Genomic DNA, 17,630 nt, shown 5'->3' with positions numbered 1-17,630 from the left:
GACCGTGTTGTATTCCCGATGTCGCCTCGTGTTATTGCACCAGTTGCCAGGCCCGTATGAAGATGACGACTGGGATCTGGTAGCGTTAGATCTCCTCAGAAAAGCAGCTTGTGGATGTTGTGCGCAGATTCCTCTAAGGAGACAAGTTGGTGTCAACCCTCCATCCAGTGTTGTCGTTGGATGCACCACCGTCCGTCCGCTTCTGTGCTGGCGCGTCGAGGGAAGACGTAAGAATCATTGCCATGGAGACAGCACGTGGTGCTCTTGAGTCATCGTACTTTCCATGTGGATATTTGTCTTCCTTCAAATAAGCATACTTGCTGATTCAATGTAAATGGTGTGGTTGCGCGATAGTGCTAGGTGGAGTGAACTTTACTCTCTCCTCTTGGACGCTAGTCACGTGTGGCCGTTGAGATCCTGCATGACGCTGAGCATGGCCCTCCAGTGCCAATGGATTCCACATTCACGTAGCGGTAGCAGGATCCTGACCAAACCGACTCGCAGTATGGCGGAACAGTAAACGTCACTCTAGACGGGCCACGATCCTGCCGCAGTCGCGTCCCGACATTTGCTGGCAGACACATTTCCTTCTTACACGAGGCACAGTGCATTCAGCTCAGAAACAACCAACATTGAAAAGTAGCTGCTGACTGAGAAACCCACATTATAACCTTTTTTATATACAGAATATAAATGGAGTTACTTTGAACAGTTGAACTGGAACGCAAATCATTTACGTACTCAAGATGTGGCACATTTGATGCCAGTTTAACGTTTACAGGACGCCTTCTTCATAGTATTGCATGTCAAATGGTGAGGAGTGTGCAGTAGTGTGCATGCTGCTAAATCTTTGACTTTATACCATTTTATAGGCAAAGACATATGCCTACACGCACATCTTTTACAAAGTTCATATTATAATGAGGTCACCTTGACCTTTCGAGGAGTCGGTTGACTTAGTTATGTAAATTAACTGTTGAATTTTCAGTTTCGATCACATCTTAATCTTTGTGAACAAATAAATGATTCTATCCTTGCGTCATGAGCAGATCAGTTTACGACTTTATACCTCACATGTCGTTCTATTACAAGGTTTGATCATGGTTGTACATCCGAAACCAGTTATGAGTTCAGATACACTAAAATATGTCCAAGACTTCCAGTTCTAAAGTTTGAATGAGAAGTGCTTTATGTTTCTTGAACTTTTCCCTACCCATAGAATCTTCCACCAACTTTCATGTGTGCTTTCGGGACAGCGGTATTTCTTGCTCCGATATTTCATCTAAGAGTCGATATATTGGAAGAGGAAATATCGCTGTCCTGGATTCTTTCTCATTCTGTTCAATAACGTACTAGACATCGATATTGACGAATGTGAGAAAGAAGGCTTTCCCAAAACAGCTTCTCCATGCCATACCTCGCGTTTAAGAATGATCTGGCGATACTGAGGACGAAGAAACTGTAAAACAGCTACAGGAACGTAAAGAATGTGCAGAAAATGTACGGTTATAAATCTCATATGAGAGAACTGAATTCTTATGCTCTAAGATAGAAATTGCGAGCCTGAAACAATCTACTATAAAATCAACAGGGTCTCGTACTTTAAATACCTCGGAGAATTCATCTAACGGACAGCCCTTGAAAAAATATCACGGCGAAGTCGCCTCCAAACTGTCAAAAAAGCGTTGGTGTTAGTCCTGAACACCTAGAACAAAAAATCCGTGTCAAAACGGAAAAAAAATCGCCACTACAACATAGTCATAAAACCAACAGTCCTCTACGCAAGCGAAACACTGACACGCATCAGAAAATAGGAACTCGAAGAAATCAAGAAAGAAGAGAGAAAGATCATTAGAAAAATCAGAACAACAGAAAATATTTCAAATGTCGAAACTGACATAAAGAAAAGGAGAATGAAGTCCTTTGGTCATCCCAACACACTACAAGGAAAGCGGCAGACCAAAAGGTTAATAGACTATGTAACATTATTTAAGAACTCAGTGCCTTGGTCGAACGAAATTCGAAAGGACCTCAAAAATGCAAACATAAGGCCAACCAAGATTTTGGAAAGAGACTCCTTGAGACACAATGTAGACGAAGGGGAAGTTGCATCAGAGCAACGGAAACAAAAACGGTACAGACCAACATTATATGCGATTGCAGGCTTTCTCGGTGTATTTCAGCTATGAAATCTTCACGGGTTATCAGCCAAGTGGTGTCCATCATCTCCAGGCGAAGATGATGCTTACACAATCCATTGAAATGTTGCGACTAGAAGACGACGCCTCTCGGCTGATAACCCGTGAAGATTTCATAGCCGACCAAAGTTGTCGGAAGAACTTGAGCAAGCCTTCTCGGAAAGAATAAAAGCCTATTAGAACAACGATAAAAACCTAAAGAAAAGTTTATTTCCTTAAAGCCTTTCATTAACTGGCAAAATTCGCTAATAACAATGTAATAATAATAATGACAATAATGATAATAACGCCGTGAAGGAGCTTAATTAGCGTACTAAAATAGATTGTTTTAAATTTTCTTTTTATTGTTACTGCCATCGGAACAACTGTACGCAGTGAATCTGTTTCCAGGGCGACTCTGTCGGTCCCCTGTACGTGGACGGGCAGCTGGTGTGCACTGTGGACTTCAGCCAGCACTGTGGCGGCATCACGCCGCCCAGCGTCTTCACGAGGGTCGCTTCCTTCGTGAGTGGATACATAACAACATCCAGTAGGTCTGGAAAAGTGAATCGTGATCAAGGTTTTCTTTATTTTCTCCTCAATAAAAAACCCTAGCATGAAAATGAATTATGTTGCACTGTAACACCTTTGACGAAATTGTTTCATTCCATGGTGACAGTTGTCATATAGATTTTCGAGAACATCTGCTGACTGGCACTCATTTAAATTTCTTTCGTTAAACCTCAGGTATTTTACTGATTATGGTCGATATAAATAGGGAGGAAAGATGTAAGTAACACTTGGGGTCAAAAAAATATAACTTTTTCTCTTGAACACACTCACGGAGCTTGAAATCTTTATCCGCCGAAAAAGTAATTGTTCAAGTCTCTTAAATGAACAATTGAAGTTTCACGGAACGACCTTTATCGCTTTTTTAAAGAAAAATCACGTGGGGAGGATTGCTGGTTCTTCGGTTTCTCATAAAATAAGCTTACTAACAAGCTTTATAGAATGTTTCACTTAACCTATTAGATTTTACGTATTTTGCTTTTACCAAACGACTCCGTCACTTTTTTTATATTTTCTGTATTTTATTTCCTAAATTTTTTTACGAATACCGATACTATATTTTACAGTGAAAAACACTTTTCAAAACATCATTGTGTTTATTTTAGGACTGACATAGCCACATAGCTCTTATTACAAATTGTAACTAATTGTCTCAAAAGTGTTTGCCCTCATACTACACTCATTTACTCACACATTATAATTATCACAAGTGTTTTCTAATTCTCCCAGTCTTTTATAAATCACGTTATTCTCCAAGCACAAAGTTTAAAATTCGAGCAGAACGGTAAATCAACCAAAGTAACAGCTACCGGGACAATGTCTTCATGGGAACCGCATAATCTACATACATAACGGCTTTTGGGACAACGTCTTTATGGGAACCAAGTAATCAACATATATCTTGGACGCCAATAGGCACTATACAATAACGTCTAGACAACATCATCCTACAGCATGGTCTTGGACAAGTCTCCATGGGAACAACGTTGTCTACATGTTGTACATCTCTGGATGCCAATAGGCAATACACAACGTAGCCTAAGTAACAGCGTGCTACAGAATGGACTTTGGCAAGCAACGACCAACATATCGCCATATCCATAGAAACGCCGTCGCCTTCAAGTACCAACAAGGACCACCATCTGACGTTCAATGTTCGCATAACCTTTTATATTGGTTCACTTGTATTTAAATTTAAGCAATTTTATTAATGACCTACTCTGTTTACTTAAACAGCAGCACTTTTAAAATTATATGCATGTAACTGTACGGTTAGTTTTATAGTTCATTTGCACTTCATAAATATTTTTACGTAAAGTAAGGTCCCAGTTGACGTAACGCAGCCAATTGGCGCGCTATCAAGCACTGTATAACGCGAGGCAGCAAGTATCGTCTTGACAACATGCAGCTGCTCAGCGGGTCGCTATTTCCAGAAAATGGTTAGAACAGCACCCCTTTCTAGTTTAATCTTTTTAAATTTTACGAAAGATTGACTTTTTTAATTGCCATGCACTTTTATAACCTTTACAGTGCAATCACTCTGAAGATGGTACACTGTATGTGGCGAAACTCCTTGTTCTAAATAATCAGTTTGAAAATAAACCTTCATAACCTAAGGAAATGCAAGTGAAAACTGATGAGGGAGATTTGTCTTCTTATCAAAACTGATTTTTTGTGCACATTTGCTTTTGCTGACAGGGATAAAGTTTAAAGAAACGAAAGATAATCGCGACAAGACCCTGAGAAACCAAATTCAGAATTGTGAAATATTGATTTTCAGTATTGTCTGTTGGCTATCGTCAAGTGATCTACGGCCGACGTTAGTTTAATGGTTCTTGTGACGTTTCTACACCACGTGTGGATGTTATTGTCAAAAATTCACCCTCCACTGCTGGTTACCGATAGAGACGAGCCCAGAGGCGTAAGTTCTATGTACTTGCCACGACAGTGTCTGAGGGCCTTTCTGTATACACAAAGTATTTAAGAAAGAATGACCTCATTTCAAAACTACATTTTTATTGACAAAAGTAAACTACAAACACGGGATGAATTGTAAAAGACTCATAAAACCTTACAGTTTTAGCTACGCTATTACAAATGCTCTATGTGTCCACATCAGCAACAACACTAACCACATCTGGACGATAGTTAAATTTATCATAAACTGTACACAATATCCCGATACGCTTTTAGGAAAGTTATGACTTTTAGAGAAGTTATGATTGCCGTTATTCTGTTCTTATATGTCACGAGGTAAAGGGGAGATGAACACACTGTGCTTCACATATCCCCGCAAGTAAAAATCCCATGGGGTCTTGTCCGGCGATCTTGGAGGCCACGAATGTATGGCAATGTTTAGGGAAACCGTGGTGCAGTCCAGCGTTGAGGCAGAGTCTCATTGAGAAACTATCGTATGTTGTTGTGCCAGTTTAGTGGAGCTCCATCCTATTGGAAAATGAAGTCATCGGAGCCCTCCTGAAGTTGTGGAAAAAGCCAATTTTGCAGTTTGTCAGTGCCATTTTTCTTCAACGCTGGATATGGCGTATACCACTCCGAGACACTGCCCTGCATTCTTGGCCTCCAAGATCACCAGACATGACCTCTGCGATTTTTTCTTGCGGGGGATATGTGAAGGAGAGTGTGTTCTCTCCCCTTTTATCTCGATACACAGAACATTAAAAGAACAGAATAACAGCAGCCATAACTTTTGTAAAGGCAGATATATTATGTACAGTATTATGAATTTAGCTATCGGCTAGACGTTGTTCAGACTCTTTCTGGTGGACATGTAGAGCATTTGTAATAGCATACGTAAAACTATAATAGTCTGTAAGTATTTTGCAATTCATCCCAGGTTTTTAGGATGTTTTTGTCAATAAATATCAGTTTTCAAATCAGGTGGCTCTTTTTGAAACATTCAATCTAATCACTACTGTTCTCTCCTGGTTACCTGAAACGGACTTCCGCTGCAGCAATGGAATACAGGATCAACGAGTGACCACCAAAGCCTTAACCCTTAACTCACGAGGTGTGGTCTCAAAGACCGCGCGAAAATTTTTGAGCTCGTTCTTCTTAAATTGCCCACGATGTTTTGCTGTCGGTTGCATTATCACCTTCTGTGTCTATTGTTGACACGTGTTACGGTTAGGAATTGGAGTCTCCTCGTGAACTACGTACCTGTTTTCTGCAGTACGGCACCGTATAGCTCAAAATGTGTTGGCACAATGTGTCATTTTTAACTTTACCGAGTTTGATGAAATTGTTAGTCGGTCTATGGAGGAAGGTCTCAGGGATATAGATCAAGAAATAAAAGAAAAAGATGACGATTTTACATTAGCCAGTGATCACAGTTCTGCTATCGAACAAGAGTATCATTCAGACGAAGAACTTCAGGAAAGTTGTGATGGGTATCTGTCTGTTTCTTCAATGAAATACTTAAAGTGTCTGTGTTTGATGAAATTGTTAGTTGGTCTATGGAGGAAGGTCTCAGGGATATAGATCAAGAAATAAAAGAAAAAGATGACGATTTTACATTAGCCAGTGATCACAGTTCTGCTATCGAACAAGAGTATCATTCAGACGAAGAACTTCAGGAAAGTTGTGATGGGTATCTGTCTGTTTCTTCAATGAAATACTTAAAGTGTCTGTTAAAATCGAATGTCTTCCGAGTGGTGATAAAAATGTAGTTCCCAGCATTGAATGTCGATTTGACAGACTTTCTTTTTGTACCTATCGGGTGGAATTTTTAAGCGCAAACTTAAACACAGGAATTTAGTTTTATTTTGTATTTATTTGCTAAAGAGATTGTATAGTTTTTCGGAATGAAAATTCACTATTCTAACAGTCAATCTATGTAAACTATTTAAAAGAACCACACAAAATTATGTGCTTTTGTGTGATAATAGTAAAATGCTGCAGGCTTTTTTTAGTCCTGTAAAATAAAATAGAAACATTTAAACAACACTTAAATAATTGTAATAATAAATGTTATATAGCATAAATTAAAAATTTCAAATGATTTTGCCTTAAATCGCGGTTTAGATATAAGGGTGCCAGAGACGCCACCTCGTGGTATACGTCACCTCTCCAGTTAAGGGTTAACATTTTTCGTATGACAAGTTTACATATCAACAATTCATTTCTGTGTAGCATAAATGTTGAGAAACTGCATATTACTTCATTTACATTTTCCATCGTTGATGGAATGCCGTAATGCAGTCGAAAGGTAAAAAGCGATTAGCAATAAATTGGCCTCTGACAGCAAGAAATGATTGTCAGTTTCTATCTGTTACTTTTAATGTGTCAAAAAAAGAGTCTGAAGAGAATTTTTGCACTCACGGGCAAATCTGTTCCGTAAACTCAGCATATTACTCTCTGTAATTACTATGAATGGATCCTCACTAACGAAATATCACACTTGTGCGCACGAGGACGTAGTTCAGTTTCTGTTGAATCACGTGGTAGGGACATTTCCATACCGCGACATGAACAACACGTACGATTCCTCCATCTGTAACTCTTTTCAAATGTAAATTGAAATTAACTGGGCCCTCAACGACTAGATTATCAGCGCTGTTACAAGTACATGAAAAAATGACTCAGGACAAAATCGATAAAAGTGTTATCACACAGTGAGGAGTTAAGCTACAAAATGTTGCACACTAACTCGCTCACTCGCATGTCATTAGTTGCGACCCACACAAGCACTCTATCCCACATACCGTAACACAATTGAGAAAGGGTGATAGGTGCTATACCTGGGTGTTAAAATAACCGCACTGGGAATTTTGAGTATCTGAGCACATACAATAACGTGGTCCATCCGGTCACATTGTTTACACATTAAGAACATGATCTGTACTCCACAAGTACGACATATTGGAGGGTCCTCTCTCCAGGGCAAGAAAACGTCGACGCAAATGTGAGTAAGCAGGACCTCATGCCGCCTACGTGACAGGAAGAAAGTGCGCCACGGCAGAGTTGCGGGTCTTCACTAGATGCACTTCCAACCACTCGTCCTCCCATTGACGCATGACTCTTTTACGTTCGTTCCAGGTACATCATCCGTTTGTTAATAGTGTGTAACATTTATTTTCCCTGCTGTTGCACAGTATTTAATAATCTTGGAACGAGTCCATTAATACTTTGACATACTTAAAGCGAAATGTCTTTCCGTTCTCCTTGTAAAACGATCAAAGCACGTTGTGCGGTTTCTAATCCATGTACATGTGACCGACGTTCTAAAACACTCAAAGAAGTTCGATAACAGAGCGTAGGTTTTAGCAGCCAGGGATAGTTTCAACAAAATTCTCCCTGGTATGTGACAGCGTCGTATGTGATAAAATTACCGACGTTTCGTCTGATGCTGCAGGCAGCCTGCATCAGTGACTCTGATGTTCATGTCGGATCTTTGTTCAAACCTGCCATTGCTTCGCAAGTCCTTCGAAACACAAGGTAAGCGTTCTTTCTTTGTATACAGGATACAGTCATGTTGATGCAGAAAATATTCTATTTCAAACCGTCCACTTTGTGTAAGAAGCTTCACGGGCCTCTACTATGCCCTGCATCGGAAAGCACGAGCGTTGCCCAGAAAGTAATGAGTAATGCACCGCCTTTTTTCTTCTCAGCTGAAAACAATGCTAAGAATTCGAAGCGTTAAGTGTGTATTACTTGAAGTCTGCTGACTGAGCGCACCAAGTTTCCGTCACTTCCGACAGATAGCGCAGCTGCAGGACAGTTTCAAACCGACGTACGTAGGTGATGTACGATATGTGTGTGTGAATTCCTAAGGGACCAAACTGCTTAGGTCATCGGTCCCCATAGGTGATGTACTTTAGAAGCAATGTGTCGTCATTGAATTTGTCTCTGCAGGGAAAGAATTAGTTAGGAATAATCACAAACACTAATGGAAAGCCTATGGAACAGCTGCTGTCAGCAGAAGTACAGTTAGTCGCAGGGCACAGAGGGTGAGGTGTGCAGAAGGCGGTTTGGCAGAACTCCACGACTTTCCGCGGTAGGGGACACCATCCACGACTATCACACCTGTCCTAGCCCCCTCGGACTTCCACTTGGGCCATTAAAGGATCCCAATCGTGGAAGACATTTTGAGGGCGAGCATTCATGCACTGAGCACTGGCTCCGTCACCAGATCTATCATTAGTACCGACCGGGCATACACGCCCTTGTTTCGTGCTGGAAGAAGGCCATAGAACGGGATGGAGATTACGTGGAAGAATTGGGTGCATAGATAAAACACTATTCTTCCGTGTGTGTAATTCTCATTATGTTCAATAAAGAATTGTTGAAGAAAAAAAGATTCGAACGATAGACTTTAGAATGTGATTCCACGTCACTCATTTGGCCTACCGTCGTAAAGATGGGACACAGTGCTAACCTGATTTTTCCACTTTACAGTGAGACCACTGACTCATTTCTGACGGGTGACAATCTCTCAAAAAATGCTCCCATGTCCGTGTCTTATTTAGAATGCCCTTTCCTGATAGCAATGGCGTCCGCTTTTCATTCCATCCTGTGACGGATGGGAGGACAGGCGATATGTTCGTTGAAGGTACAAGTAGGTCCAGAGCTGCAGTGTGAAAATGGCTTACGATGTGTCTAAATCATATTACTAAACTCCTCTAACTTTTACTATCCCCTGGGACATAGTACGTCATTACACGGTATCGTACAGTATAGCACATTTCAGATGAAAGTTCATGTGATAAAGTAATAGAGAATCCTACTTTTATTGCTTTTTAATCACAACAGAAGCATGTGTTCATTGGGTTACAGGAATCAAACTTATGATTCTACTCCTTCTCCTAGTGCGAATAGGTAGAAAAAATTTTCAGTTTTCACTGCTCCGTTGTAAGGATGGTCACACATACAGAGTCTAGGTACACAAACTCCAGCGTTGAGGGGTATTTTTTGAATATGACAGGCTATAAAATTCTTGGCTGATGGACCAATCACCACATAAGCAGGGCAATGTTCTTTGCTGTTTTCCCCCACGCCCGTCTTCAGTTGACCCACTGACCCACTTAATATCTAATATTTTTTTATAGCATCATACTTCAGATGATTCTATTTTTTTATTTTCCAGTTTTTCTGTGATCAACACGTCACTTCCGAAAGAATCGGTACTCCAGAGGTACTCCAGACGGAAAATCTGATAACACAAAAAATGGCAAGAACTGACATTTGAACTACGTGGCACGTTACGCACAACCAGTTCACATTTTAGGCTGTACTTTTCGTGGAAGCTTTGCCTCGTGTTTCCAGCTTTCTGCCTCCCACGTAGTGCCTAACCTGGCTTTTTTTTATTTTAATTCAGCGAGTTATCGGTCGCGGAAAGGTAACAACGGAGAGCAGTGAGCTGACTACATGTTCTTTCGTATACGCATCTGGTGACGCTTAAGGGCTGAGGATGACACGGCGGCCGCTCGGTACCGTTCGGCCTTCAAGGCCTGTTTGGACGGCGTGGTTTGTTTCGGTGATTTACGTCAGTTACAGTTGAAAGTCGGTTGTTGTGCGGGGGCATTTGGATATTCATTATGACGAGCCATGTCCGGCAGATACGTTGTCTTATTATTAGTTTTGATAAGGACACTTCGACCTACATGTTCAGTGAAGTGGATTTATGTGACCCCCTCAGCCCACAGTTATCTTTTTTCCTCTAGTACTGTTACCTTGTTTACGGTCTTGCAATTCATAGATACAATTTTAACTTGTAAATACACTTGAAGATGGGGCTGAGTCCCTGAAACTTTGTAATGTAAAGACTTCAGTCAATAAATAACTGTACAACTGCTGCGAATGCTTTAATCATGATCTTTTATTTTCTTGTCATCAGACGCTAGATTAGTTTCATGTGGTCTGCTGTGAATTCCTCACCTGCGCCGACCTCATCTCTTCGAAGTAGAAGCACGTATAACTTTCTTAATTATTTGCTCAGTATATTCCAGTCACTGTCTTCCCATACTGTTTTCACCCTCCATAACCCCCCCCCCCCCTAGATGTCTTAGCACAACTACTATCATCATACCCCTTCTTCTCATTGATGTTTTCCATACATTTTTTTCTTCACTGATTCTGCGGAGAAGTTCCTCGTTTCTTATTTCATCAGGCCATCTAACTTTCAACATTTTTTTCGTAGCGTTACACCCGAATGCTTCAATTCTCTTTTCCAGTTTCTCCACAGTCCGGGAATCACTACCGTAGAATGGTGCTCTGCAAACGTCCATTCTCAGAAATCTCTTTCCCAAATTAAGGCTCATATGGAGACTTGTAGACTTCTGTTGATCAGAAACTCCCTGTAGGTCTGCTTTTCATGTCCCACATTTTCCAGTTTTGAGGTTGTCTATTGCTAAATCATTTCTACCGCTCTTCATTACTTTCGACTTTCTTTGGTTTACTCTCAGTCCAAAGTGTGTGCTCATTCCATTCAGCAAATCCTGCAATTTTCCCTCATTTTATGAATTTTCACCCCACTCCTAATCTCTCTTCCACTTCCAATATTGCCTGTTACAGGTATAGACTAAACAATAATGGCGGAAGTCTACATACCTTTCTCGCACTCTTTGTAATCCCAGCACTTCTTTCTTGCTTTTCAATTCCCGTTTCTCTCTCTTGCTTCTTGTACATACTGAATAACAATCGCTTCTTCCTGTAGCTTACACATATCTTCCTCAGAAATTCGAATCCTTGATTTTTGTTAACATCTTTTTTCATTATAAAGCACGTCAGAATTGTGTCTATGATGGTTTTATCCTATGTTCAAACTGATCAGCATCTAATAGAAGCTCAGATTCTTCTACATTCTTCTGTATATTATTCGTTTCAATACCTTGGATGCGAGAGACACGAAACTGGCTGTGAAGCAGTTCTCGTAATGACCTGCTCTCGCTATCTTCGGTAATGTGTGACTGTCAATTTTCTGAAAGTCTGATGGTGTATCTTCAGATTCATAAATTCGACGCACCAACGTCAGTAATTGTTTAGTTGCGATTTTCCGCAATGGTTTTAGAAATTCCAACGGAATTATAAAAGGACATATTAGTTGTAACTTTAAGTGAAATGGAGGGAAAAGTCTTGACATTTAGCATAAATGAAATTTGCAAGGTGTCATTCACAACGTTACAAAGCTAGGAAACGTGGACTATGCCACCGAGTGTAGTGGAGAACGGGACGGCCGTAAGGAATACTTGGCTACAGTAGTACCCAGTACAACTCCAATTCGCTCCAGCCGCAGCAGTAAGAGAATGTGTGCTCATCGCGTTTAACAACGAGGCTGAAAGAATGGCGCTACTACAGTGAACTGTAACAGTAACAGATCTTGCCACTAAGTCAGTGGAACAATCAATAAGGAGAGCCAAAGCTCCTAGAGAGTGAAACTGTAAGTAGGCTGTTTAGGTTTTCTTATTGGTAATGCCGCTTAGCGCTCGTTGTGAAAAATCACTGGCTGTGCTATGCGCAGTCTGTGTTTAGTTTGCATTGTTGTCTGCCATTGTAGTGTTGAGCAGCGGCAGCTGGATGCTAACAGCGCGTAGCGTTGCGCAGTTGGAGGTGAGCCGCCAGCAGTGGTGGACGTGGGGAGAGAGATGGCGGAATTTTGAAATTTGTAAGAATTGGTGCCATGAACTGAGATATATATATATATATATATATATATATATATATATATATATATATATATATGATGACTATTAAGGTAAATACATTGTTTGTTCTCTATTAAAATCTTTCATTTGCTAACAGTGCCTATCAGTAGTTAGAACTTCCGTAGTTTGAATCTTTTAGTTAGCTGGCAGTAGTGGCGCTCGCTGTATTGCAGTAGTTCGAGTAACGAAGATTTTTGTGAGGTAAGTGATTTGTGAAACATATAGGTTAATGTTAGTCAGGGCCATTCTCTTGTAGGGATTACTGAAAGTCAGATTGCGTTGCGCTAAAAAAATATTGTGTGTCAGTTTAAGCACAGTCTTGTATAAGTTTTTCTAAGGGGATGTTTCATATGTCGACCCTTAGCCGAGGATACCTCACTGGAATCTTCTGATTTTTTCTTGTAGTTTGTGTAATTAATGTAGATTTTTTTTATTGCTAGCGCGTAATCATACAGAGAATTCCTTTGTAGTTGTAGTCTTTCATTGTTGTACAGTAAAACAGTTGTGGCATGCATGTAGAGTTGCACGGAGTATTTCGCAGCTGCGCTCGCAATTAACTAGATATTATTTTCAGTGCTACATTAATGTGTTCTCTTTTTTTTTGTTCTTCAAATTGTGTTTTTCTGTGTTGTCGTGCGAAAAATTGTGACAATAATGGCGTGTGAAAAACGTAACACTAGGCTCCAAAGTAAACTGAGAAATGACAGTGAAGACGAAAGCAGTGTGTTAACGTCACCATGTAATGAATTCACTAATGTTCAAAGTAGTAATTTGGTAATAGCGCATAGGGAAATGGAGCGGGTTGCAAATAATGGTGTAGGCAGTGAAACAATTAGTGAACAGGGAAGCGTTATCGATCGATCGGTCGGCAACAGCTCGCCTCAGGATTCCGAAATGATAGGACACAATCTTGCAAATACTGTAGATTCAGATTATGCGTCCTCACCGTTTTCTCAAATAAATCAAGACACATTTTCTGCTTTTCAAAATGCGAATATTGCCGTTTCAAATGCACTGCCGAGAAGCACTGAGGAACATGTTTCAGACACCAGTGCGCTGTTATTACAGTTAATGCAACAAATGGGACAAAAGCTACAAAAGTTAGACACAACGCTTGAACAAAATCAGAAACAAATGGGACAAAATCTTCAAAAGTTAGACACAATGGAACAAAATCAGAGACAAACACAGCAACAGTTGGACACAATGGAACATAATCTTCAAAAGTTAGACACAGTGGAACATAATCTTCAAAATTTAGACACAATGGAACAAAATCAGAGACAAACACAGCAACAGTTGGACAGAATGGAACATAATCTTCGGAAGTTAGACACCACACTTGAACAAACACGTGAAGATTTAACTACTGAGTTACATAACATTGAATCGAAGTGTCAAAAAATCTGTAATGACGTAAAAACACAAATTTGTGAGCATTTTCAACCTATTTATTCGCGGCATGAAAACTCATTACAGAATCACGATGCAGCCATAAAAGAATTGCAAACTGTTTTTCGTGAAAATCACGACACCTTGCAAGCTAAAATGGACTCAGTTGCATCCACCGATTCGGTTATGCAACTTGCAAGAACTCAATAAAACTTAAAGGACACAGTAGATTCGATTTCAACACAAATGGACTCTCTGAAACTTGGCTCAGAAAAACACACTGAGGAAATGTGTTCACTATCGGAGAAAGTAGCCGAACTTTCGGATCAGTTCACTAATTTATCTACGAAGGTAGGTAATAATCTGAATGACACAAAACCGGTAGTCTTTAATGACACAGAAGAGTTCGAACAAATTAGGAAATTCAAACAAAATCAGAATCAAATTAATACGCAACACCAAAGAGAAATCCGGGAAGTACAAGATCAGTTGACACAGGTAATACAAGAATTACGTATTTCAGAGGACACTCGCATTCCAATACGGGAAGAGGGACATAAAAATACGGGACTGCCACAAAATAACAACACAGGGCACTTTGGAGATTATGAAAGAAATTGGCAAAGTACATCGAATTTTGAGATGGAACCGCCGAAACGACGTAACAATGACCGATATGCGACTCGCCGACACGATGATTTTGACTATAAGCTGTTCATTACTACACGTAAATTCTGGCAACGACATTCATCCACAGAGATAGATACGTCCCATCAGCATACACACGGTGAAGATACACTATAGATTAAGAAAGCCATCAGAAAACTAATACGCATCGGGAAACTTCTGAAAAGGCAATTCAAGAGTCAGGAAAGCAAGAGAAGTGAGGAAAGACTAACAAAGAACCAGGGAGTGGGAGGCAAAACCTCCCTCGTCGAGCACTGCGGACGAGGTTAAATAAAAGTTTACGTCCAATAGGCGGACTCAAAACTTTTATGAGCCAATATAAAGGATAATTCTTATTGACGTTTAGAACCTCCGAAGTAACGTAGATGGCGTTGAGAGAACTCATTTAATACAAGACACATGGGGTGGTAAATATTGGGAAATACCCTCAGAAGTTGGTAGTTGGGAGCTCCAATGTTAGGCGCGTAATGGGGCCCCTTAGGGATACGGCGGCTAAGGGGGGGGAAGAAATCCAGTGTGCACTGCGTGTGCATTCCGGGAGGAGTCATTCCTGATGTGGAAAGGGTCCTTCCGGATGCCATGAAGAGCACAGGGTGCAGCCAGCTGCAGGTGGTGGCACATGTCGGCACTAATGACGTGTGTCGCTGTGGATCTGAGGAAATTCTCTCTGGATTCCAGCGGCTATCTGATTTGGTGAAGGCTGCCGGTCTTGCTTACGAGATGAAGGCAGAGCTCACCATCTGCAGCATCGTTGACAGAACCGACTGCGGACCTTTGGTGCAGAGCCGGGTGGAGGGTCTGAATCAGAGGCTCAGACGGTTTTGCGACCGTATTGGCTGCAGATTCCTTGACTTGCGCCATAGGGTGGTGGGGTTTCGGGTTCCGCTGAATAGGTCAGGAGTTCACTACACTCAGCTGGCGGCTACACGGGTAGCGGAGGCTGTGTGGCGTGGACTGGGCGGTTTTTTAGGTTAGAAGGCTTCGGGAAAGTGCGGGATGGGCTGCAATGTCAAAGGGTGCTTGGCAATTACAGGACGTGCTTGGATCAAGGAACAGTCGGAATTATAGTTGTAAATTGTTGTAGTTGCGCTGGAAAAGTCCCTGAGCTTCAAGCGCTAATAGAAAGCACAGAAGCTGATATCGTTATAGGTACAGAAAGCTGGCTAAAGCCTGAAATAAGTTCTGCAGAAATTTTTACGAAGTCTCAGACGGTGTTCAGGAAAGATAGATTAGGCAGAATTGGTGGTGGAGTGTTTGTGTCTGTCAGTAGTGGTTTATCTTGTAGTGAAGTCGAAGTAGATACTCCGTGCGAATTGGTGTGGGTGGAGGTTATACTTAACAGCCGAATTAAGTTAATAATTGGCTCCTTCTACCGACCCCCAGACTCCGATGATACAGTTGCGGAACAGTTCAGAGAAAGTTTGGGTCTCGTTACAAATAAATACCCCACTCATACGGTTATAGTTGGTGGGGACTTCAACCTACCCTCGGTATGTTGGCAAAAATACTTGTTCAAAACCGGTGGTAGGCAGAAAACGTCTTCCGAGATTGTCCTAAATGCATTCTCCGAAAATTATTTCGAGCAGTTAGTCCACGAACCCACGCGAATTGTAAATGGTTGCGAAAACACACTTGACCTCTTGGCCACAAACAATCCAGAGCTGATAGAGAGCATCATGACTGATACAGGGATTAGTGATCACAAGGTCATTGTAGCTAGGCTCAATACCATTTCTTCCAAATCCATCAGAAACAAACGCAAAATAATTTTATTTAAAAAAGCGGATAAAGTGCCACTAGAAGCCTTCCTAAAAGACAATTTCCATTCCTTCCGAACTGACTATGCGAATGTAGACGAGATGTGGCTCAAATTCAAAGATATAGTAGCAACAGCAATTGAGAGATTCATACCTCATAAATTGGTAAGAGATGGAACGGATCCCCCGTGGTACACAAAAAAGGTCCGAACGCTGTTGCAGAGGCAACGGAAAAAGCATGCGAAGTTCAGAAGAACGCGAAATCCCGAAGATGGGCTAAAATTTACAGACGGGCGAAATTTGGCACGTACTTCGATGCGAGATGCCTTTAATAGGTTCCACAACGAAACATTGTCTCGAAATTTGGTAGAAAATCCGAAGAAATTCTGGTCGTATGTAAAGTACACAAGCGGCAAGACGCAGTCAATACCTTCGCTGCGCAGTGCCGATGGTACTGTTATCGACGACTGCGCCGCTAAAGCGGAGTTATTGAACGCAGTTTTCCGAAATTCCTTCACCAGGGAAGACGAATGGAATATTCCAGAATTTGAAACACGAACATCTGCTAGCATGAGTTTCTTAGAAGTAGATACCTTAGGGGTTGCGAAGCAACTCAAATCGCTTGATACGGGCAAGTCTTCAGGTCCAGATTGTATACCGATTAGGTTCCTTTCAGATTACGCTGATACTATAGCTCCCTACTTAGCACTCATATACAACCGCTCGCTCACCGATAGATCTGTACCTACAGATTGGAAAATTGCGCAGGTCGCACCAGTGTTCAAGAAGGGTAGTAGGAGTAATCCATTTAACTACAGACCTATATCATTGACGTCGGTTTGCAGTAGGGTTTTGGAGCATATACTGTATTCAAACATTATGAATCACCTCGAAGGGAACGATCTATTGACACGTAATCAGCATGGCTTCAGAAAACATCGCTCTTGTGCAACGCAGCTAGCTCTTTATTCGCACGAAGTAATGGCCGCTATCGACAGGGGATCTCAAGTTGATTCCGTATTTCTAGATTTCCGGAAAGCTTTTGACACCGTTCCTCACAAGCGACTTCTAATCAAGCTGCGGAGCTATGGGGTATCGTCTCAGTTGTGCGACTGGATTCGTGATTTCCTGTCAGGAAGGTCGCAGTTCGTAGTAATAGACAGCAAATCATCGAGTAAAACTGAAGTGATATCAGGAGTTCCCCAGGGAAGCGTCTTGGGACCTCTACTGCTCCTGATCTATATAAATGACCTGGGTGACAATCTGAGCAGTTCTCTTAGACTGTTCGCAGATGATGCTGTAATTTACCGTCTAGTAAGGTCATCCGAAGACCAGTATCAGCTGCAAAGCGATTTAGAAAAGATTGCTGTATGGTGTGTCAGGTGGTA

At 41.2% G+C, this 17,630-nt stretch overlaps 1 protein-coding gene across 1 annotated transcript in view; it reads left to right on the top strand.

Annotated features, from left to right (window-relative positions):
• LOC126272408 (chymotrypsin-1-like) overlaps positions 1-17,630 on the top strand; it is a 108,500-nt gene that overhangs the window by 36,477 nt on the left and 54,393 nt on the right. The window contains exon 4 of the mRNA XM_049975281.1: positions 2,589-2,727. Coding sequence (XP_049831238.1) covers positions 2,589-2,727 — 139 coding nt within the window. The remainder of the gene's footprint in view (positions 1-2,588; positions 2,728-17,630) is intronic.

The sequence above is a fragment of the Schistocerca gregaria genome, chromosome 1 (genome assembly GCF_023897955.1).
Source record: "Schistocerca gregaria isolate iqSchGreg1 chromosome 1, iqSchGreg1.2, whole genome shotgun sequence".
In the NCBI taxonomy this organism is placed as follows: domain Eukaryota; kingdom Metazoa; phylum Arthropoda; class Insecta; order Orthoptera; family Acrididae; genus Schistocerca; species Schistocerca gregaria.
This window is presented reverse-complemented; position numbering and strand designations above follow the sequence as displayed.